The sequence below is a fragment of the Onychomys torridus genome, chromosome 20 (assembly GCF_903995425.1).
Source record: "Onychomys torridus chromosome 20, mOncTor1.1, whole genome shotgun sequence".
NCBI lineage: Eukaryota > Metazoa > Chordata > Mammalia > Rodentia > Cricetidae > Onychomys > Onychomys torridus.
Window position 1 is genome coordinate 13,124,916 of NC_050462.1, and position 25,211 is coordinate 13,150,126.

At 43.2% G+C, this 25,211-nt stretch overlaps 1 protein-coding gene across 1 annotated transcript in view; it reads right to left on the reverse strand.

Moving 5' to 3' along the window:
- The window catches only part of Cfap54 (cilia and flagella associated protein 54), a 286,067-nt gene that overhangs the window by 19,503 nt on the left and 241,353 nt on the right, over positions 1–25,211 (reverse strand). Inside the window, exons 65-67 of the mRNA XM_036170056.1 lie at positions 19,072–19,178; positions 13,356–13,497; positions 6,523–6,597 (exon numbers count right to left, since the gene is read on the reverse strand). Coding sequence (XP_036025949.1) covers positions 6,523–6,597; positions 13,356–13,497; positions 19,072–19,178 — 324 coding nt within the window. The remainder of the gene's footprint in view (positions 1–6,522; positions 6,598–13,355; positions 13,498–19,071; positions 19,179–25,211) is intronic.

A 25,211-nucleotide genomic window follows, 5' to 3' on the forward strand; every position in this document is an offset into this window, starting at 1 on the left:
ACTGACTCTGAGCCAACTTCCTCAGCCATTTCACTTGCTGATGACAAATATCTGATCTGCTCTTCTCTTTTAAAAGATGGTGCCCCAGCCCACCCGGCTCAGATCAACAGTGAGGACTTGCGCTACATCACTGGGAAAATGAAGATCACGGGATGAACAGCCCCAACTTCACCCACTCCCTCCCATCAGATTTCCTTTAACCTTCCCCATCTTGATCACTGCTGAGTCCTCCAGCTTCCTGCTCCCTGCTTCCCTGTCCTGACCCATTCGCTGTCCTTAGAGATAACTACTCCTATCTCCTTTCCTATACGCCCATTCCTGTCTCCCTGCTTGGTCTCCGTGCCTCCCTCTCAGACTTTATCTTCCTTCTAAAGCCTTCTTAGTCTGTACAAGCATCTTTAATTTCTCACCTTATTCCTCAACTTCCCATAGCATCTTTTCCCACTGTTCCAAAACAACATTCCATGGGTACGGGTATGTTGCTGGCCTTGGATTAAAGCAAATTTGGACTTGACTCCTACCCCTACCTTGAGTTTGCTGCTTGGTTTTCCTGTGCCTGAATTTCCTCACCAATAAAATGGGAGGGTCTGGAGAGATAGCAAGAGTATTTGCTGCTCTTGCAGAAGACTGAGGTTTGGTGCCAGCAGCCACATCCAGTGGCTCACAACTGCCTGTCACAACTACAGCTTCATCGGATCTGGTGTCCTTTTCTGGCCTCCAAGGGACAACAGGATACATTTGCACACACACCACCACCACCCAAATAAAAAATCTTAAAAAACTCTAAAAATAAATAAAATGCCAATCAACTCTATAAGATTCTTCAGATTTGGCAGGTGGTGGTAGCACATGCCTTTAATCCCAGCCCTCAGGAGGTAGAGGCAGGTCAATCTCTGAGTTCGAGGCCAGCCTGGTCTACAGAGTGAGTTCCAGGACAGCACTCTATACAGAGAAATCCTGTCTCGAAAAACAAAACAAAAGGAGATTCTTCTAGTATTAAATGAGTTAGTTGTCTTGGTCAGTGTTCTATTGCTGTGAAGAGACACTGTGACCATGGCAACTCATAAAAAAAAAAAACATTTAATTGGGGCTTGCTCACAGCTTTGGAAGTTGAGTCCATTATCAGTGTGGCAGGAAACACAGTGCAGCATGCGGACAGACATGGTACAGAAGAAGGATCTGAGAATTCTACATCCAAATCTATAGGTGGATCCAGAGACACCAGGCCTGGCATGAGCTTTTGAAATCCCAAAGCCCACCCCCAGTGACATACTTCCTCCAAAAAGGACATAACTACTCCAACAAGGCTGTGCCTCCTAATAATCCCTGTCACATAGACCAAGCATTCAAATACATGAACCCATAGAGGCCATCCTTATTCATACCCATAGAGGCCACACTAATGTATGTAAAGCATTTAGTACACTACATTTAGAACATTTGTACACACTATATTCTCAACAAATAGGAACTAGTGTTGTGATTATTATGATTACTAGTGATTTACCAGCATATTCAATGAATATTGTGATTGTCAGTTACTTATGCTAGGTCTAGCTGAAAATTCTGAACTGAAAGAATAGTTCTTTATCTTGTACACTACAAAATAAAATCTATTTTCAACCTCTGCACATGATAAGTCTTATCTCTTCCGGTCAGAGCTTGCCTAGGAATCTCTTCCATGTACCAATTCCATATGATTGTAGCCTGCACAAATGAGCTATATGTTCGATCACATAGTGATCTGTTCAATTCATATTCACTCATACGCACATATATAATTTAGATCAATTTCTTTGTGTCACGCAATCAAATAGGAAAACATTAATTTAGCTGGCCGGAGGTGCTTTCATCCATATTGCCTTGCAGCTATAGAAGTTATCTACACTAATGTCCTGCACACAACTGACAGTCAATAATTAATGATGGGCAGGGAGTTGTGAAAAAGGGCTTCATCCTCCCATGATTGGTTAGTCATAGCAAGACAGAGGGAATAACTTTAGCATCATATTTTAATCCTATCTGACAGCTTGGAAACTAATAAGTCAAACCTATGCAGGCAATTAAAGAAATACTTTTTATTGTTGTATGACATGAAATCGTACCTAACTGCCATTGATACTCTATGACTGTCACTAAAGGGGCAGCATGGAAACTTCTTTATCTCCTTCCTCTTCTTAGTCTCTCTTCTCCAACCTTTGCACAGCAATATTTATCTTAATTAGGAAGAGATTGAAACAAGCCAAGGTAACTTGTAATAGACATGTTCAGTAAAAAATAAAAGTCTTGTATAACAAGATCTCCTATCAGTGACAAAAATGGCTCAAAGGGACAGGCATTGTTTCCTTTAATCCCAGCACCAGTGAGGCAGAGGCAAGGTGGTTCTCTGTGAGTTCAAGGCCACCCATCAAGGTCACACAGTGAGATACTGTCTCAAAAAACAAATAAACAAACAAAAAGTTCTCTTTGCACCTATAACTTTACTTGCTCAAGAATTTACTTACTGAGACAAGCTCACAAATTCCCATGTCCCATCCCAGCACAGTTAGGCAGAGGTCAAGTATGAGATTCACTGTCTCTTAGATGGGTGGATCCTATGCTGTGAGGATCCCATGGTGCCATCCTGCACACTGGCCTAATTCCTATAGGTTCAATAGTGATTTACATTAATGGGTAAAGACATGGCTTCTGTTTCTTCTTCTGGCTTTGAGACAATAAAAAACAAAGTTAGATACTAAACCTGGTTGAAATTAGTTAACGAGAAGCTGCAGCATTCACACATGGTGAGGATAGTGATGAAGACAGTTATGTTTAAATACCGCAGCTTTCAACAGTTTCTTACGTCAGGCCCTTTTATACATGCTTAAAACATTGCTGTTTTAATGCTCACAATGACCGTGAGAAGTTGGTGTTATTACATATGTAGTCTTGGGCCACACCTTTGTTAACACTGGGGACTAGGATTTCAACACTGATCTGCCAGAATCCAGAACCCTCAGATAGTATTTATGATATATCCCATGAAACATTCTTTGTGACTCATTACTAAATACTTGTGGTAGTTCATTTTTATTGTCGGCTTTGTTAGGTTGAGAGATGCCTAGACTAGTGAAGCACACTTCTGGGTGTATCTGTGCAGATGACCGGCATGTGGGACAGCAAGTTAGAGGGAGACCCAGCCTGAGTACAGACAGCACCTCTTCACTGGCTGCATGTCTGCAGGAAGAAGAGTGGAAGAAGGAGGAAGTCACCCGGAACCTCCAGGAACCACTTCTCCTGCGTGGGTGCATTTAGTGCAGATGCCGTGGCTCTGGATATCTGACTCCAGTGTCTTGAGCCCTTCAAAATGAATGCACGCTGGTGGCTGCAGGGAGCTCCCAGACCTGCAACCTCAGGCTGGGCTGCATCACTGGTTACCTTGTGATGAGGCTCCCAGCATCTTTGACTGAGGAATTTCTGGGTTTCCTGGCTCTCCAGCATAGAGAGAACCATGGTGGGAGCATCCAGCCTCCAGACATATAAGTGAAAATAATAAATCCCTCCTTGGTCACATACACATGCACAAACATGCACATACACACATATAGACATCACACATATACATAAATGCACACACACCATACACATACACACATGTACACATACATGCACATATGAACATATACAAACATATACCATACATATATACACACAAGTACACATGCACACACACACAACTTTTATTCATTCTTTTCTTCTAGAGAGTCCAACCAAAAAAAAAAAAATGTTCAAAATTAGATTTAAGCTTCATTTTGCTCTGTCTACCTCAGTAGAGCTATATATTTATTTAATACAAAATAAGTACTCCATATTAAAATGAACAAGGGACACATTGTTAAGTGGATTTTTTTAAGGGGAAAAAAACTATATTCAGGAGCTCAAACCTAAAGGGAATTAAATTTTATTTTACAAAGCACTGTGGAAATACAAACATAGATTGTTTGTATTTTTCTTTGGTAACAGCTGCATCAATTCCTCTCCCCAAAGCTAAGGATCATTTGAAAGGCACAGTACAGTGTACCCTTGGTTCTTCAAATGTCACCTATACAGACATCTTCCTGACCAACCTGAATAAACCATGACCTAATAAGCCTTATGATCCTATCAGAGAAATCAGAGCATATCTTCTGGAAAGAGAAAAAATGGGCTTTGGAGGACAGACAGTTTTTAATGCCCAGCTCTGGTGGTGTATCTGGGATGTAGTGTAGAGCACAACTGCATGGAAGGGCATGAATTTCCAATAAATCCTTAGTTAAAACTGTCAGTAGAGATTTATTCACAGGCTACAGTTGGACACTCACTATTCTAATATTCAATGTGGTTTTTGTTGTTGGGCTTTTTTTTTTTTTTTTAGTTTTTAGCAATTAAAAAAATGCAAAATTAACTTCCTGCTGCTGCTGCTGCTAGTGGTGGTGATGATGGTCATAAATACTGTCTATTCCCTCTAGTAAAAGGCAGCTAGCTGACACAGCTCCCACTCCAATGCTAAAACAAGATCTCCTGACAGACAGACAGTTCACTGTAAATATCTGATGATGACTTACATAAGTGGCCACTATTTCACAAGTGAAACGCAGGAGTTGCCAACAAACATATGAAATATCTTTGGCCTTATTAATAATAAATATGAAACAATGGCATACTGTTTTTTACTTGAAAGGCAACCATCTGGAGCAGGGTGAGGTAAAGGAGTGCCTACTCGTTCGTATAGATGGGAGTTTTGGCCAACTGGTCGTCTCATCAATGACTCACAGGAGAGAAAGCGGCTGTCATTTCCAGAGGACCATTTACCGACATCTATTAAAGTGAACAGACAAGTTCACAAATGGGCAGTGGATTGGAGAGCATTTTCCCTGGAGAAGAAATGCAGATGGCCGAGAGATACATGAGAAAATGTGCAACATCAGTCGCCACCAAAGAAACACACGTCAGATAACCAGATACCACTTTGTACCCCTCAGGATGGCCACTGAGAAAAAAATAGGGGGAAAGTGACATGAGAATGTAGAGAAATTAGAACCCTGATTATTGTTTGCACATGTCTAAAGTTCCTCCTGCTGAGGAAACACACAGTTTGGGAGCTCCTGAAGGAGCTTAGCACCGAATTTCCATGTGATTAAGTCATTTCATTCCTAAGTATATCCCCCCATCCATTGATGCCAGGACTCAAACACACACTCCCATGTAATACAAAACCAAATGCCTGTCATCAGATGAATGGATACACACAGATGGTATACAGACACAACCCAGATAAGATTAAAAGGGATGGAATGTTGATAGGTGCTACACTGTGAATAACCTTAGGGTGTTACGCTCAATTAAGTAAGCCACACACAAAGAGGCAGATATGACACAATTCCAGTTATATGATGCACCTGGAATGGGCAAACTGGGACATTGAAAGTAGACTAGAGGTCACCAGGAGTTGGGGAGGATGGTGATGAGAACTAGGGGGTTAATAATTCATGAGTAGAGTTGCTGCTTGGTGTAGTAAAGCAGTTTGGGAGGAGGTAAAGGTAATAGGTGCATAACATTCAAACTTAACAGCCGACTAGTACATCTAATGGCTAAAACTATAAGTTTTATAGTATGTTTATTTATATACACACATATGTATACACACACGTACCCCAAGATCCATCATACGTAATAAGTATTTGACTATGTAAACAGTGCTTGGCCAGCAAATGTATGACACTATTCTAAGGCACTAAATATGACAAAGAGTTTTCACATACAAAAATTCTCTATGACATTTATTTGTTGTCTTAAGGTTTCTATTGCAGTGAAGAGACACCATGACCATGACAACTCTTATAAAGGAAAACACTTCATTGGTGCTGGCTTACAGTTTCAGAGGTTTAGTCCATTATCATTATGGCAGGAAACATGGTGGCATGCAGGCAGACATGGTGCTGGAGAAGAAGCTGAGAGTTCTATATCTGGATCCACAGGCATCAGGAACTGACTGCCACACTGGGTGAGGCTTGAATATATGAGACCTCAAAGCCCACCCCCAGTGATCACATCCTCCATCAAAGCCACATCTACTCCAATAGGCTACACCTCCTAAGAGTGCCACTCCCCACAGCCTATGAGGGCCATCTTCTTACTAACTACCACATTGATCAATGAATAGCAAGTTTCATGATGCATGTAAAGTTGATTCCATTGACATAAAAATTCTAAGTTTGTGTATACATGGAGAAAATTCTAGATATTCTCCAAATGCTAACGGGATTTTCATGGCATGGTGGCTATGAAGTGATTTCTTTTAAATTCTTTTTATAATTTTTCTACACCAGCTGAATTTTCCTAGCAAAGAATACAAAGTAATAAGCTATTACAAATACTTTTTCACATGAATTAAGGAAGTGGCATCCTCTGTATTTGCAGTTAGATACATGCTATATCTCTGTTAACACAGCAAAAGGAATATCCATGAACAATCCCAGATAGTCTCAGGGAAGAGGCACATACCTCAGTCAGTGGAGTGGGGTCTCTGTCGGTGGAAAACAGAGCCATTATTTCAGAGCAACATTCAAGGATCATGTTCTAGAAAGGAAAACAGAACAGTGTGATTCTGGTGTTATTGGAAAAGCAGGCCATATTGATTATTAACTATTTTTGTCTTATTTTATGTCACTCAGCCCCTATTTCCAAGCTGTGAAAGAGGGAATAGGAAATCAATTGCTCAAGTCATCTAGGTTACTTGAAAGCATACCAGGGAGCCATAAAATAAGACCTGTGTTTCATCATGAATCTGTTGCTATAGGGTCCTTTTCCCTTGGACATCTACTATTAAGATGCATAGTCTGCAGAGGAATGATAAGTATAATAGTTCACACCAAAATAAGGTTTGAGGAAATAACTTCAAGAAGCGATTCAGGTCAGGTCTCAGGGGCTGGCGAGTAGGAGCTTAAGTGGAAAAGAATGGGAGGCAGTTGGGGACAAAAGAGAAAGGGTATTGAAAGAAGTCAACAGAAAGAGGCCATAGCGTATGGACATCATCTGCTGATGGCCTTGCCTGGCATGACTGGAGGGGCACAGTTGTCTTTATGTGTGGACACCTGACCTCAAATGACCTCCCAACAAGTATGACTAATACAACCAGACTCCCTATCATGGCAGCTTCATGGAGAAAACGCAACACTTGTCAGAGCCAGTGGGAGCCATGTGAGCTGCGAGGTAAGATGTGGAGTTGGAGAAGGCAGCTACTGGGTTAGAGATGTGAAGCTGAGGGAGATGAAGAGGCAGGGATGAGAGAGTGTTTGTGTCCCCTGTGGGGCTGAGTGCAGATTTGGCTGTTCCCTTCTGTCCCTACCGGGTTCACTGTGCCGTGTCTGGTCATCGGCAGCACACAGGCTTACTCTGCATGGGATACATCTCTGCCTTTTCCCTCCAAGCCCATTTTACATGAGCAAGTGTTCTTTTCCTTTCCTTACAATGGAAAAGATCAGGACTGCAAGATGGAGAGATGGGGCTGGAGAGGTGCCTTAATGGAGAAGCACTTGTTGTTCCAGAAGACCTGGGTTCGGTTCCCAGCACTCACATGGTGGCTCAGAACCCCCTGAGGCTCCAGTGCCAGGGGATCTGATACCCTTTTCTGATTCCCATAGATGCTAACTAGGTGGGCATGCATATGGTATGCAGATGTGAGTGCATGCAAAACACTTACACACATAAATAATTAATATTTTTTTAAAAAAAGGATTGTCAGAGCTAAGCTCTACCTACCTCAAAACGTTGCCAGCATCTAGCCCTGGAGGAAGCAACAATTTGTTTTGATGATAGTATTAATATACATATGTACTGGCACTCAAATAGTAAAATGATAAAAATACATTAATTTTTAAATCATAACTGAGCAAAGATGGTTAAAACCTTAAAATAAAAATCAAATGGTAATAGACCTTGGAATTCCAAACCAAGTTTTAATAGTTTTAATAAATGCATATATACAAAAATGATCCAATTAGAGTTAAAAAAATTAAGAGAGAAAAATTACAGCTAATTCTTAAACTTAACAAATATATTCGAAACATTTTGCTGGGTGCTATGGGATACAAAGGTGAAGAAACAGAAGGAATTTTAGAGGGAAAAAATAGATGCACAATAAAATTAAATGGCATCTGATTAGAATGCATGTAGTTATGACATGTGGTAAGATCATAGGGGTGGAGAGTGATTCTTAGTGTAACACATAAGGAGTTACTAGAACAGAGCTCATGTGACAGGTGCCCTGAGAGAGTGGAAGGGCCATCTACCAGTGTCTACACCACTGAGGAATTCGATCCCCTCCCCCAGGAACCATGAATTCCTTTATCTCTTCAGGGAGGGGAGGGGAATCCTAAGTCCCTCCCCTGCTCCATGATGGAAGATTATTGGGCCTTTCTCGAAAAGGTCTTGTGCAGGTAACAACTGCTGTTTGAAATCGGGAAAGGATACAAAAATAAAAATCAACAAGGAAAAAGGAGAAGAAGAATTTAAAAAGTTGAGAATGGATGCAAAGACAGGGGTGAGGTGGGGTATATGAGCCACAAGTGATGGCATTCAAGGAACATGGGCATCTGATGTGGTCTTTTCTGTAGTAAGTGAGAGTTGACAATTGGGCTGTTCACAAACAGCTCCCATAAAAGCAGGGGATTTGAGTTGAAAGTGGGAAACTAGTTAGGAGGAGACCGGGCAAACAGTGACACGGATTGCACTAAAAATACAATTCTGACCCGGCGGTGGTGGCGCACACCTTTGACCCCAGCACTCGGGAGACAGAGGCAGGCGGATCTCTGTGAGTTCGAGGCCAGTCTGGTCTACAGAGCTAGTCCAGGACAACAGGCACCAAAACTACACAGAGAAACCCTGTCTCAAAAAACAAAAACAAAAGGAAAGAAAAAGAAAAGAAAAAAATGTAATTCTGACCACTGTTGAAAAGCTGGCTTGGGAAACAGCGAGGGGAAGAACAATCGGCAAGGAGGCTCTTCACACCATTTTCACACTTGGCAGGAATCCTCATCTTTGACCCACACTGAAACACTTCCTGCCTTCAAATCCCTGCTCCCTCTGTCTGTTGATGATGATGTCTGCATTGTAGGGTGAGATGCCTGTTCAAGTGGAGTTCAACCTTCTCCAATTCCCCAAACCCAGTCTGACTTCCCCTCAGCCCTTTCCTAGGTAGCCAAGTCTATTCACCATTTACTTAGTTGTCTGTGGGATGATGCCCCCTACAGGCCATGCAGAGAAGCAGAAATCAGAGATGAATAAGACAATTGAAGAGCTCTCAGTCCAGAGAGGGAAGGGCGAGACAGCCTCTTCCAGCACTGTGTAACGAGGCCAGAGTGAGAAGCTCTTACCTCCACCCTGCCCTCCAGATTCATCTACACTCTTCCACAGTGCTCTGACACATAGGTCTTACTGTTCCCTAAATGTTTGCCAATGATAGTTTCTCAGAAAGAGCAGAGAATGCTAAAACCAGAGTGTATTTTTTCCTCCAGGCTTTTGAAGCCACAGTACTTCTATATTTGGGACTGTTAATATTATGCTAATTTTAATCCATTTATACTGTTCAGGCATTCCATAAATATTTGCTGAAGCAACCTTATGCATTTTGGCAAACATATAGTGGGCTTCTAGGATCAACATATTCTCATTCCAAATAAGGTATTTACATCTTAAAATCAGCCTGGCTTACAAACATTTTTTCTATTTTTTGATCCTTTGGTTGCTGATTTGTTTTGTGGAGACAGAGGCAATCCTTAACTTAGATCAGGCTATCTTTAACTTAGATCAGGTTATCCTTAACTCACTATGTAGTTGAGGAGGATAACCTTGAACCCCTGATCCTCTTACTATTGGTTCCCAAGTGCCAAAATTATAGGCATGGGCCACTGCAGCCAGTTTTATGGTGTGCCGGAGAATGAACCCAGGGATTCATGCAGGCTAGGCAAGTACTCTACCAATTAAGCTACAACTGAGGCCTTTCCTATGTGGTAATATGCCAGTTCTGCTTGCTGTAAGTGGTAGAGCAATAGAAACCAGTCATTCAGAGCCATTGCTCCTATTAGAAGTGATCTGAACACCTGCTCTGCAGCCTCCCTAATCTATTTTAAATTAACATCTGTGTTCCAAAATCCCTGGCTTATTCTGGACTTGAGGGACTTTGGAAAAGTAAACAAGAAAGAAAGAAAGAAAGAAAGAAAGAAAGAAAGAAAGAAAGAAAGAAAGAAAGAAAGAAAGAAAATAGGAAGGACCTCAGAAAAAACAAAGGGAGAAGAAATGAACAAAACCCACACTCCACACAGCAACCAAAGGCACATGATTTATATCCTTATGTTCAATAACCCACCAACAATATATAATAGATAACAGAAATATCCCATTCTAGAAGCCGGGAATTCCTGTTCGATTCCAGACCAGAATTCATCTCTTCAAGTGTCCTAGTTAGCTTCTAATTAGCTCCAAGTGAGAATTGCCATGACGGCAAATTTAGTCAATGAGATGTGATACGAACCAGAATCCAGCTTCTCTTAAAGTGCTGTTTAATATTGTGTGCAAAAAGGAAAACTATGTTACTTCCATTTCTTATTAATGCTGTGAACTAATTCTCTGACCACTTACTTCAATTCCAAGCAAACACAGTTCCTTCTATTTGGTGGTGTTCTTTCACATACAGAGACAACCGGAACTGCAACATGCCCCAAACATGCTTTAATGCTAAGGAAACACTAAGCGAGGGAAACAAATTTAAAGATACAGAGGAGGATATCAAGATTGAAGAGGATTGGCTCCTCTGTGGTTGACCTCAATACACCAATCAGAGCACGAGAGCAAATTATGGGCCTTCACTAAGGAAACACAAGTCCTCTGGATTCCTCTGTCCACCCCCACATCCCTGTTTATCCTTGATTTGTTTATGTTCACAGTCAACCTCCTGACCCAGACATTTGCCTTCTTATGATGAATTTTACACCTACATTGACCAGGGTCACCCTGGAAACCCTGGTTGTGTCCAAACAGCCTGTCCTTATATGAAAGGATTATTTATTTTAGAGACAAAAGAAAATTAGTTCTAGAAAATGATTAAGCATCTGACTGAGGTGTAAAACAGAGTTGGCAGAACAGTCTAGCGTCCCTACTCTATTGTAGATGTTTTTCTGCCTGAGACAATCAAAACTAAAATGACAGGCAGATCTGTAGGGAAATGATTTTCCATATAGTAACTATGGAGAAATATACTAAGAATAATTTAAACAGAGACTATTCTAGACTGTGTCTCAAAGACAGCACTCTGAGAGGTTTGTGACTAAAGAACTGAGTGTAAGTGCACTACAAATGATGAGCATGAGTCAAGAGGGCCGCGTTCTTCTTGAAAGCAGACATGAGAGAGCCATGTGATCTTGGTGCAAGAAATGTATAATCTGTATCTCTCTAAAACTCTCCTGAGTTTGAGATAGTGGGGGCTCTCTGACCTACTGCGAGATTTAATGCCATACTCAGTTTATCAGTAAGGATAGTGAGCATGGTAGCATCTGAGGCCATTGGAAAGGATGAGGTCACGTGAGCACGGTAGCATCTGAGGCCACTGAAAAGGATGAAGTCACGTGAGCACGGTAGCATCTGAGGCCACTGAAAAGGATGAAGTCACGTGAGCACGGTAGCATCTGAGGCCACTGAAAAGGATGTACAACTAGAATTCTAAGACATCTGCTCTTTATGAATCCTGGCAGAGAGGCAGAGGACTTAAATGCTGAAAGAGTAGCCTTTTACAAAGGCTGGCTGGACCCCTCTGTCTGGGCTCTCTTACATATGGGCTGCTAACTTGCCTAATAATCGAAAAATCTTTTAGCCATTTGGCTAGTAAATTCAGACTGAAAATGCCAACAAATATTCTCTGAAAACCAGAAAAGTTGCTAGTTCTTGCTCACTCCCCTATGAAAAGTGGATAGATGAGTTAAACAGAAAAATGAAGGACTGTGTAAATGTTATTCTTTAAGAATTAAGGATGTTTTATTATTGGTAACCAGTTACATATTTGCCTGGCCAAATGACTTCAGAACACAAAAGATCTCCTAGACTAAAACTAAAGGAAAGACCCTGGAAGCTTTCAGAGAAGAAAAGCAAGGCCATGGCCCAGGCTGATCCAGCCTCCACCAGGAGAGCAGCAGGGGGAAGCCAGACCCAGCCACACCAGCTTGCTGGAGAAATGCCTGGTTGAAATGACAGCTGAAGGCTGAGGGAACCCAAGAAGAAATTGAGACAGACACTATGTGATCAGTTTGAGCTCTTGAGTCAAAAAATGTATAAATGACCACTTGAAAATCCAGATCTAATAAGTGGGAAACAATGAAGAAAAAAAATTAGTCACAAGAAACCAGACAGACAAGAAAAGAATGTAACCGAAGGTCTTCCTGCCCCCAGCTGTTAGCACTTTTTACAGGGCTGTAAAAATATAAACACTAGGTAAGGTTTCTGATATGTGTAGTGATGTGGTAGAATTCAGAAGTGGAGGAGACGGCAGAAGCTGGGAAGAAAGGGATAATAAATTTGCCAAACCATAAAATATCCAAACAGAAAATCAATAGCATCTAAAATTGACACAAGAAAACAAAACTGATTCCTGCCTGCCTGCCACTTGCACCATTTTGGTAATATTCTGGATTTCCTACTGCCAACCTGGTCCTGAGATCATTGGCACCCACAGCATGAGGCTTATGTGACCAACAAAATGTTAGTGTGCATGACATGGTGCAAACATGAGGGAGAGAGGTGTAGTCTGCCCCCTTTCCTCCCTCATAGGATGGACGCTGGGCCAGAGCTGAGGAGATAGTGTAGTTGGTAAAGTATTCGCCTTAGAACCCTGGGGACCTGAGTTTGAGCCCCAGAAATCATGGTAAAAATAAAAATGTAAGAGCCAAACCTGGTGGTCCCAGTGCATGGGAGGCAGAAACAGGACAGCCCATGGGGCTCACTGGCCAGCCAGTCTAGCCCAATTGGTGAGCCCCAGGTTCAGTGAAATACCTTGCCATGAGAAACAAGGTAAACAGCATCTTGAAGAATGGTAGTTGAGAGTAACCTGTGGCTCCCACATGCACACACATGCATGCATATATTCCCACACACATAGGTGCATGTGATACTCATGCATACACAAGAGTTGGCCATATCTGGTAGCATAAGCAAAGAAATTGAAGGTCAGAGAGTCATGGAGTTGCGTAGTCCCACTCTGACAAAGTAAACAGTAACTTAAATAATGGTGTGTAATGAGCTCCATCCTATAATTGCAAGTTCGTTTTGCCATCATTTAGCAATGTACTTACTTCAATGTCTGTATCCGCTGATTTATCCTCAGATTCTACTGATTCATATATATTTTCCTCTGAAGCAATTTCAGGAACCGACGGTAATGATAGCTCAGCTATTTGCGCAAGATTTGATAGTTTCTCGTGAATTGCAATGACTCTAAAAATAGCAAACACACACATATATATGTACATTTTATTTGAAAAGTCAAGAGGGGTATTCGTCTCAGAATCAATACGATTTATGAATTCAGCCTTTATTTATTTTTAAAGTTAAGTGTCTGAACTCCCCAAACAGCATCTATTCAAACATTCCTTTATTCAACAAACATGAGCAGAGAAACACACGCACGGTGTTTGTGTCTATGTATGCACTCAGGTTGGTGTACATACAGCAGGGTAAGGGAACGGTGACAGGGAGATACCCATCTGAATTATTCTGAATATGAAAATAAATACTGATATGAACAAGGAAACTCCAGTCCGTTAACAGAAGATTCGCTCTTATGTAGATCTTAATGGTGTGTTATGGCTGTCCAGCTGACTCAAGGTAAAAGCTGGACAAGTCAGCAAGCACTTGAAAGGCTAGTCAATGAATGCACACTCCAGAGGGGTGTGTGTGTGTGTGTGTGTGTGTGTGTGTGTGTCTATGTCTGTGTGTCCATATGCATGTGTCTGTGTGTTGATGTGTGTATCAATGTGTGTGTGTCTGTGTGTTGTGGGGAGGCGGGGGTTGGCAGAGGCAGAGAGATAAAAACAAGAGCCAAAGAGGAGGCGGGGCACCTGTGACCAGCTACAAAAGGACAACCTGGAGGACTTCTGGTCAGTGAGGAGCAGCCCCTGAGGGCAGAGGTAGAAGGCAGAGTGGACATCAAAGGCTTGTAGTTGGAAAGGGCAAGAAAGACCACCTGCAGGGCTCTAAGAGACTCTACCCTACAGGAACAGAGTGTGTGAGTGTGTGTGTGTGTGTGTGTGTGTGTGAGTGAATGTGTGTGTGTGTGTGTGTGTGTGTGTGTGTGTGTCTCCAACAGGGGAGGAAGGGTAAGGAAGACCACCTGCAGGGCTCTAAGAGACTCTACCCTACAGGAACAGAGTGTGTGAGTGTGTGTGTGTGTGTGTGTGTGTGTGTGTGTGTTTGTGTGTCTCCAACAGGGGAGGAAGAGCAAGGAAGTTATTGTGCAAAATGAGATGATCCAAAGAGCAGAATGGCAGAAGAGTCTACACAAAGACTTCAGCTATCCAGTCTTCCACAGTGTCTCTACTTGTGACATGGAGTACAATTTGATTTCCTCATTACAGTACACACACACACACACACACACACACACGCACGCACGCACTCACACACACACACACTCACACACACTCACACACACACAAGAAATATACCATATATTTTCATATATAGTGTGCATTCTGCATTCTATTTCTCTGTCAAAGGGTAACAATTAAAACATAAAGATTTGTCATTAAGTTTGTCTGGAAAACTTACCCAGTAAGGAGTGAGAACTATCAACCATGCTGGGAAAGCTGTCTTTTGTATTGGAGAGAGAGTGGAGCTGGGACTTGATGAGTCATACATACTTGGCTCCTTCACAGGGAACCTGACCAATGTCTTAATCCTTCTTCTATCCCTAGTGTTAATATTCTGACCCCACCCCTTGGGGCCGCCCTGTGGCCTGACGTCCTGACTTCCTGAGTAGGAGCCTCTTCTTAAGGAAAAACTCTACCCCTTTCTCTGGATCCTACTGTTGTTCCTCCCCAGAGGTGTGTAGCTGTGTAGCCCCCTCCCTCCCTCCCTTCTCCCCTCTCTCCCTCCCTCCCTTCCCCCCTCTCCCTCTCTCTCTCTGCCTCTTTATCTCTCTATTATAATAAACTCTCCACATGGATACACAGTGTCTAGGTTGTGTATTACTGGCCTCCACCACTGCCACCATGCTTGCATGGCATGCATCTGTCCAGCCTGCCACTGCATCTGCCCAGCATGTTTCCTATCCCCTCCCCTCCGCATAATAAATCATAAGACCTAGACCCTCCATCAAGTCAGTCAGCACCTTACCCTGAAATTCCTCTATGGCAAGGCTGGACTAATAAAATCCACTTCATGGAATTCACAGGGCATTTGTAAGGAGAAAACAATGTAACTGCACATGTTTAACTATAAAATAGCACATGAAGGGAAGAGAGTGTCCTAAACCCCATTCTTCATTCGAATACCCAGAGAAAGGATTCTCATGTCTTTTCAAAAGCCACACAGGGCTGAGGGTACATCTCTGTAGTACAGTGCCTGCCTGGCATGTACAAAGCCTTGTACTTGACTCTTAGCACCTCAAATGAATGCATAGCTTTCTATTACAATACTTGAACCCATGACAATGGGTTGTAGGCTGTTCCTGATCATCCAGAACCCAGAGACTGTGATGCCTTCTTTAGAGTAAATGCTCAGAACAAATCACTCTCTTAAGAGTAATCCAGTACCCAGCAAAGTAAGCTGGGCTGCACAGTCCCATCCTGTTGCTCAGCTATGAGGGCCTGACGTCTCCCTAGGTTTTCACCTAGCTTAAAAAGGAAAAGGGCAACATTAGGTGATGCTGAAAAGCCACATTAGGCTCAGTCCTCCTGACTGCACCTGCCTGACAGCTCACCCCTCTTCTCTCCCCAGCCAGCCCTTCCTTTACTCTCTCTTACTTGGCACCTCTCTGTCCCCAAAGCCAATGTCCAGTCCTTGGACTTCCTGCCTTGAGCCCACAGGCAAGCATCCACCATCTTGTCTGGGATAAGAGAGCTCCCCAAGGCCCTGTTCTCCCGAATCTTGAACACTCTTCTGGACTGCCAGGGCGGGACCCAAATGGAAGCAGAAAGACTGATTAAGATGAAAGATGATGACGTTCAGGGAGAGTGGTTGGAGAACTTGACCCTGGTCACAGAAGTGTAACGGCCACTTAGAACTAACCAGAGCTTTTATTTACAGATTTCTGAGAACACAGAATTTTTCTCTGGGGCTGTAAGAAGAACAATCCAAACATGTCTTTCCCCGGGAGAAGTTAAACAGGACATGAGGAGGTGAAGGAGGAAAGGTAAGTTCTGTCTATTTTCTCCTGCAGAGACTCTCACTTTGTCTTCAGTGAGTAAGCAAGTGGGAACACTCAACAGAATACAACCCAGCCTGAGAGAGACAAATTGTCCTGGGTCAGGATACAGGCCAACCCCTGAGATCAGCTCAGTGATAAGGGCTTGTCTCTGTCGGAGTGGTTCACTGTTGATCAGAACCGTGGCAATTTTGAAAGAATTTTAATTGTAAATTAAATTTCATTAGAATTTTCAAAGAAGCCTCTCATCAGAGCCTTTCTACTATGCAGGTTTTGTCTTTATGTTCATCTTGTGGTTCTGGAAAAGAAAAATTAAACACCTGGAGTGTTTCAGGATTTACAAGGTAAATGCAAAATGCCTGGATTTCATTGCTTTGTATGCTGGTATACGACCTGTGCTTAGGTTTCCCAACATTTTTGGTTTAAAGGCAAAGAAAGAAAAGGGGGCAGGAGGGAGGAATAACTGACTAAATAATTGGAGGTCTGCCAGCTCTTCAGACAGCTCATGTTTTATTCTCTTTCATGAGGAGGCCAAGAAATCCCGAGGTCGGAAAACCACAGAGCGAGAACAAGGACTCTCTGGGGACACGGGCAGGCAGGGTGGGTCTCCATCCATACCACTCTGACCAGATGCCTGGTGGGGCAGACAGCCAGTGCCAGCTCACACCCGTGCCATCAACAACCTCCCAGTGCCCGTTCATCTGTCATCGGGCTTGAGGCTAACAACCACCAGAAAGCTAGTCAAGGAGCGGCTATCACTCCCCTCTTAAAAGGAGAGAAATGGAGGCTGAAGGCGCCAGGGCAGTAGGCAACTACGTTGAAGATGAACTAGCTGAGTTAAAGCCTTTCTCTTAAACCGAAAGCAAGAATTTGGTAAAAAGATAGGACAACGGGAAATAAGCAGACAAAATTTAACAGCAATAACAACAAAATTAAAGATACTTCCTGATAGGTGGAAAGAGAGGAAAAGTCTGGCTAAGGGGTTTAATTTGGGGGAATAATGTAAAACGTACTTGGGGACAGAGGAGATGGTGGGGGTTGGATTTAATTTGCAGCCCGGGAGAGAAACGCTCCCACTCCATCCCCGCCATTTTTAAACCTCAATTAACTGGATCGCTTGAGGGCTATTTGGTTTCTTGAGTTAGTCCTAGATCTGAGTTCTCTGTCCAGCACACAGCTGTGAAAGAGTCTCTGTCTGGTGACTGTCTGTCTCCAGGGCTATGCCAAAGCTTTTTCACGTCTCACCATGTCACTCTCCAGTTGTTGATGTTGTCCCCTGAGTGACTAGGGTCTTTTTCAGAAAGCCCTTGCTGCTGCCCACACACGGAAGTGCTCCTCCAGGCTTCCTGCAGAAGCTTTGCATGTTCAGACAGGATGAGAGATGTGAACCTGGTCTCACTCTTCTTCACGCAAGTCTCAAATTTTCCCAGTACTGTTTGTTGAAGGCTGCCTTTCCTCTCCAACACATGTTTTTGGCATCTCCGCCCAAACTCGGGTGACTGTAGCTGCCTTGGCTTAGTTCTGGGTCCTCTCTTCTACTCCACTGACCCACATGTCTGTCTTTGCCAGTACCACGCCGTCACCATCATGGCTCTACAGTCTGAATGGCATCCGGTATGGTGACAACCTCTAGCATTGATCTTTTGCTTATCAGTTCCAAGGTTCTCCTGAAGTCTTTAGAGTCTCCTCTGCACAAGATCAGAGTGTTTGCAGACGGGGGTAATTTGACTTATATTCCCATTTGCATCCCTTTTTTCTCCTTCTCTTGTCTTATTGCTGGAGTTCAGAGAGCAGTGTGCATCCTTGTCTTGTTGATTTTAGTGGGAAAGCATTGTTTTTTTTTTTTTTCCATTTAGTATAGCATTGGCTGTAAGTTTGTAGACTACATTTGTAGCCTTTATTATGTTGACATATGTTCCTAGCTTCTTCAAAGTTTTTATTATGAACCCATATTGGACAGCAAAATGGCAGGTACCAAGAGAATTTGCCTTTGAGTCTATAAACCTCTATTCACCAAAGGAGGTTTACCAAGCAGTCTGAGAAATCAGGAGGCACATGGGCCACATCACACGATGGACATACATTAACTGGATGGGCAAACCTTTGCCCTTTCCCTTTCTGACAAGGTGTCATTTCAATAGGTGTAGAAAAGGCAAGCACATACTATGGATTCCTCATCAACCACATGATGGAACTCCTGTGTCTCTGAAATCTCTAAGAAGGGATCCCACATGGGCCTAGATACTCCTCAGAGCCCCCACCATGCTCTCTTTCATTGGAGTGTATAACTCCCTGAATAATCTCTTGCTTCAAAGGATAATCCATCTTAGTATCCCTCTCAAACCCTCAAGTCAGAGACTTTACAAAAAGCACAATGCAAACGTTCTAAAGCTAGACCCTAAGCCCCTGTAGCTATACTCACCTGTATTGGCAGCAAAGCACTGCCCAGCTGAGGCTGAGTCTCCTCCACAGACCCCAAGCTTTCTTGCTCTGTCTTCTGGGAACTTCTTTTTTTATAATTCAGACTAATGGCTATCCATCATCATCCCCAGCTGGCTTCCTGAGAAGGGTGTCTACTTGCCTGTTCAGTGGAATCCAGTTTACCCATCATCATCCCCACCTTCCTGAGAAGGGTGTCTACTTGCCTGTTCAGTGGTAACCAGGCAGTGCCAACACACACACTGTTGCCTGTGGGCACTTTAATATCAGAAATCTTCAGAGGCTTCAAGTTATATGCGTACAATAATAAAACCTAAAGAGAAATAAAAGCATACAAAAACAGATATCAAAACTATACCTGAAAATCCCATCAATATTCCTCATAGAAAAGATCACCATGTTTTAAAGATCTTTTCTGAAGAAAAGAAATGAGTCGCCTCCCCTCCCCCACATCAATTCACTTTGAAGAGAAATATGAGAGGTACAAAGCTAATTTGGTTATGGCAATGCATTCTTGGAATCCCAGAATGTGGGAAGCAGAGGCACAAGGTTTGAGAGTTCAAGTCAGCATAGACAACATAGTGAGTTAAACACACACACACACACATGAACGCTCTCCTCCTCTCTTCTCCATTTATTTCAACTCCACACAGCTTTATAGGCCTGTTTAAGAGGAGGGATTCGTGGATTTGGATAATTCTTTGAGTCCACTCCACGCAATGTAATGTCTATTAACAGCTGCGGATTAACAGACAGGGAGATTCACAGACCCTCCCTTCACTTTCCAGGTTAGAAAGCAGAAGCTCAGAGTGGACCATCGAAACTTGACTTGCATGGAAGCAGAGACGCGTGCATCAGACCCACACACGCATCTCTGCTTCCATGCAAGTCAAAGTGAAGAGTAAAAGGATACCTTCAAGCTATGAATTTGCACAGACAAAAAGGAAAGGGAGTGAAAGAGATGGGATTTGGCAGCGCTTTGAAGAACAGAGAGCATCTGGGAGACTCAGTGGAGAGGGAGGGCTGTACCCCGAGTGTCTTCAAAAGGATTGCCAACATCAAGCCTGACCTAGAATGGGGGAAAGCTCCAGCATTAGAGGATCAGGCACCTGCAAACAGAAGTGTGAGAACCGCTCTCACTGCATCCCATCCTTGCCCAAGTGGGGCAGGCGACTCAACATTCCCCACGACACTGCTCCTGGGGGAACCCTCCCTACACTGTGCTCTGCAAATGGTAAATCAGACTTCCTATATTTGTGGCTTCAGCTCTGGGTGCTAGGTGCCAAGGGAAATATTGGAATTAATGTATTATGAATGTGAGATCTATACACACTGGACCACAGCAGGATAAAGCATATCTACATAGTCTCTCTGGGATCACTGACCAGTTAAAGTGAAAAAATTCACAGACACTGGCGTTTCAGCACCCACCAAAGTACTGCTGGCTTGCCCTCCAGCTATCCCTACAATGAAGCCTAGACATCAATAAGCTGGGCACTGGGTGTTTTCAGTGCTTCTCCAAACATAATGAGATAGCCAAAGGTCCACTAGAAAGGAAGTGAAAGGCAGAAACCAAAATTAACAGAAGAAAGGGACTTGGAGGATCAGACACAAGAGAGAACAGCAGAAACTATCAATGGCCTCCAACCAACTTAAAGAGGGAGAGGTGATAAGTCCGTGAACAAAGAAGAGGGAGGGAAGACATGGCATGTCCGTGAAGGGGGAACTCGGGGCTGCTGAGACAGAACGAAGAGTGGGGACAAAAGTAGATTCTACCACAGCTAAATACACAATGCAGTATTTGAAGCACAAAGATGATCCCCCCCCCAAAAAAAACAAAGCAAATCCTAAATCCAAATCACAGATAACAGGGAGAAAAAGATAGGAAAAGTAAACTTTGAACCTATTAGGTTCACTCTCTGAATAAGAGAACTCAAGAACATGCAGAGGTAGCCAGAGGGAAGATCTTGATAGAGATGAAATCTCTATGGACTGAAAATGGGATGCTCCATGTTGAAAAAAGTGCCATCAGTATCCAGCAGAATGGATGGGAGATGAAACCAAGGCACACCATAGAGTTTCATCACAAGAAGATGCCAGGACTTTCAGAGTCACAGAAAAAGACCTGGCATCCCATTAGTATACAGCCAAAGGCGAGAAGATCAGTCCATCAAAGCAATAGCTGCACTCTGGTGTGTAGCATAGCAGCCTTCTCAACAGCTAAGACGTGGAATCAACCTATGTCCATCAACCCATGAATGGGTAGATAAGATACCTTCAAAATAGAACACTGGAAAGACTTGAAAATGAAATCCTGAGATTTGGGATGTGAGTGAACCTATAGGACAGAATGTGAAGCAAAATAAGCCAGCAGCAGAAATGCAAACACTGCATGGCCTCGCTCGTGGGATAAAACAAGGAGCTCAGGAAGGATGACAGAAGTAAGTAGTGTTTATCTGGAGGTCCAGGAGGGAGCTCACAGATGTTGAAGAGTATATAATCAGTTAGATGGGAGGATACTCTGTGTGTGTGTGTGTGTGTGTGTGTGTGTGTGTGTGTGTGCGCGCGCGCGCGCGCGCGCGCGCGCGCGCGTGCACGCGCGTGTTTAGAATAAGCAAACGTAGATATAATAACTGCCTGGGGTATTGGGCAGGGAGAGGAGGAGGAGGAGCGATATAGAGAAATGGGAGTGGATATTAACGGTTATTGAATTTCTTATATGGGAAATGTGTGAAATTGATTGCTGTAATAGCTGTGCAACTCAGTAAATCTACTGAGAACACTGGACCATGTACTTCAAATGGGTGAACTGACAATCTATGAACTGTATCTCAGTAAAATTGTGTGTGCATGTGTGTGTGTGTGTGTGTGTGTGTGTCTGTCTGTCTGTCTGTCTGTTGAAGGAAGAGGTACATGCATGTATGCATGTTCATGTGTATATTGTTTTGCAGATGTAGGTGCATGCATGTGCACACGTATGTGAAAGCCAGAGATTGACATGGATGTCTTCCTCAGTTGTTATTCACCTAATGTTTTGAGACATTCCCTAAAGTGTGTGAATAAAAAAGTTTGTATTAGATGCACACTTCAGATTCAGGCCAGTGGCTTTCTTCCTCATCATGCCAACAGTGGTCTGCAGCTTGCATACAGGTTCCAAGCTTGATCAACCTGAGCTTGGTACAAACTGCTGAAGTTGGTGAATAAGTGACACTGTGTGATCAGAACATCACATCATCAAATCCTAAGCACACTTGTAGCCTCAGTGAGCATGGAGCAGTACATCTGCTTGTGCCTCCCCTACTTAGTGTCTCTGTGATTTTGAGCAAGCTGATTGAACATCAATGTCTCTGGCTTCTTGTTAGTAAACTGTAGATATGACCATCCCGTTCCTTGGGATTGGCTTATAGAACACACCTAGTAGCTATAGCATATATCTAGTATACTACCGGCTTATTGCACACACCTAGTAGCTATAATATACTCCTACTATACGACTGGCTTATAGTATGCACCTACATCTGCAGGAGGACCAGGAACTAGTTAACTATTCAATCAAGACTCCAAATCTAGAGACAACTGAGAGGAAAGTCCTGGGCAATCATGATTCCTGTAACACTCCAGGCACTAACTATGGGAAGCCTAGCTCTTACCTTGCTATCCTGCTAGACCAAGCTCATCTAGAAAACACAGCCTAGGAAGAGTCTAGGTCTTGTCAAAGACATAAAGACCTCTAATAAGGCACAGGGCTCCATATCCCTTGCTCCCAACATGGCTGAAGTCCTGTACTAATTAAACATCTTGAGGGTTCGTTTCTGTCCAAAGTTGTTTTCACTAGTCTGATGGAGTCTTTCTGCCCAGCATTCAGTGCTTTGCCTGATCAGACTCCCTGAATGTAGTCATGCTCGTCGGTTTGCATCTTCTGTGGCCTCAAGACACCAGGCCTTAGACTGTGCAGCCACAAATAATACAGCGGCCTTTGAGGCAAAATAGGAGACCAAATTAAGTCTTGATGCCCATAGAAAGGTTAGCCATCAACCCCCTTGTCATACTTAGCCTTTCCTTGCTATTATAAATACCATGACCAAAAGAAACCTGGAAGACAAAGGACTTCTCTGGCTTATACTTCAGCCCCATACTCTATCATTGAGGGAAGTCAGGGCAGGAACTCAAGCAGGAACTCGGAGGCAAGAACTGAAACAGAAGCCATGGAGGAGTACTACTTATTGACTTGCCCCCTGCAGCATCCTCAACTTGCTTGCTTATACACCCAGAACCATCTGCCTAAGGGTGGCACCAGCCACAGTGAATAGAGGCCACCCACATTAATCATTAATAAAAGGGCTGGGTGGTGGTGGCAGCAGCAGCACATGCCTTTAATCCCAGCACTTGGGAGGCAGAGCCAGGTGGATCTCTGTGAATTCGAGGCCAGCCTGGTCTACCAAGTGAATTCCAGGAAAGGCGCAAAGCTAAACAGAGAAACCCTGTCTTGAAAAAAACAAACAAGAAAGAAAGGAAGGAAGGAAGGAAGGAAGGAAGGAAGGAGGGAGGGAGGGAGGGAGGGAGGGATGGGGGAGGGAGGGAGGGAGGAAGGAAGGAAGAAAGAAGGGAGGGAGGGAGGGAGGAAGGAAGAAAGACGGGAGGGAGGGAGGGAGGGAGGGAGGGAGGGAAGGAGGGAGGAAGGAAGGAAGGAAGAAGAAAGAGAGAGAGAGAGAGAAAGAAAGAAAGAGAGAAAGAAAGAGAGAAAGAAAGAAAGAAAGAAAGAAAGAAAGAAAGAAAGAAAGAAAGAAAGAAAGGAAATGTCCCCACAGACTTGCTTACAGGACAATCTGTTGGAGGCAATTCCTCAACTGACATTCCCATTTCCCAAATGACTACCTTGTATCAAGTCTACAATAAACCAGCGCATCTCTGTTGGTCATCACTCCTGCTGAATGCATACCTTGAAGCTAATCACCTTATAAATGTAATTCAGACCTCATCTGGAACCACATGGTAGAACCCTTGTTGCTGAAAGTGGCAGGCAGATGAGGCAGAACAAAGATCAAGGCTCTCAGGAGTAACCTTGAGACAAAGCTAAGTCATGAACCCTCTGGCTCAGGATGCATGTTTTCATAGCTGAGCTATGCTCGTTGGCCTGGCTGAGAGCAGCGTTGCTTCGATCTGGGAGGTTCCTTTGATTTATGTCTCTAGTGGCCATTTAGTTCTTGTCTCTACAAGATACTGAAATTGTTTGAGAGCTAATTAATTGTAACAAAGATCTAACAGGTTACTCTTGTGTGGTTCTGTTATGTTCTTCTAAAGATATTTTTTTTTTCAGATAGGATAGTCTGATTTCTGCTTCCTGTATTTAGGAAGTTAAGATTTTCTAAGTTACAAACTTGAACTTAGTTCTGAAGTTCATTACCTAGAGACATTTGTCTCTCTGAATTTTTTTTAACTTCCTATCCAAATCTCCCAAATGCTGGGATTTCGACTCTATCTCAGCATCCTTGGCTCCTACTGGCACTTCTCCTTCTAAGTAGTCACTAAACAGGGGTCGAAGGAGTGGCATGAATTTACCATGGCTTGAAAATGCCCTTTAGAGTCCCTGGAATGTCTGAAGGGCTAAATCACAGATGAGATTCTATTCATCTTGCCTGAGACTCAGAGCACCTGTAGATGTCGTCTGAGGACTAAGTGTGTCTCTTGCTTACTTAGGCAGATGTACTCTGGAGTTGGATGGCTCCAGTCTGTGCCCTTGCCACCTGGCAGTCCTCCACTCTTGGTCTCAGTCTCCTCTTCTGAGAGATGGGGTTAGTGATCTCACCTCTCTCATATAGTTGCTGTCAAGCTAATAGAAACAAAATGGCTGCCATGTACCCAGATGATAACATCTAGGGTTTTCTGAGTCTCAGTGGCTAGTTACCTGACACCCCACTCTATATGGAATACAAAAAAAAAAAAAAGTAGTTGAATGCAGAGACACTAATATCTAAAATAATCAAGCAACTGTCAGAAATATCTTCCAAAAAGGTAGGAATTTGGGATCTGAGAAGACATAATCATCTAAGCAAATGTTTCTTAGTGATAGTTTTTGGCAGCCACTACATCTTTTATTGTGAAACACACACATACATATATACATGGTCATCCCTAAAGAAGGAAAAATGGACCCAAGGTAAGAGAAAGGGGAAGTTGTGCTCTGCCTGTTTTCTTGTTCCTTGAGAAAAATTATCCCCCTTAAATCACAATCAGTGGTTGGGGCTCTCCATCCAACCTGCTGACATCAGTCCACGGAGCCCTTGTTCATTGTCAGACATGGTTGTTTGCGGATGGAACCTTGTTACCCTAGTAATGCCAGGGCTGA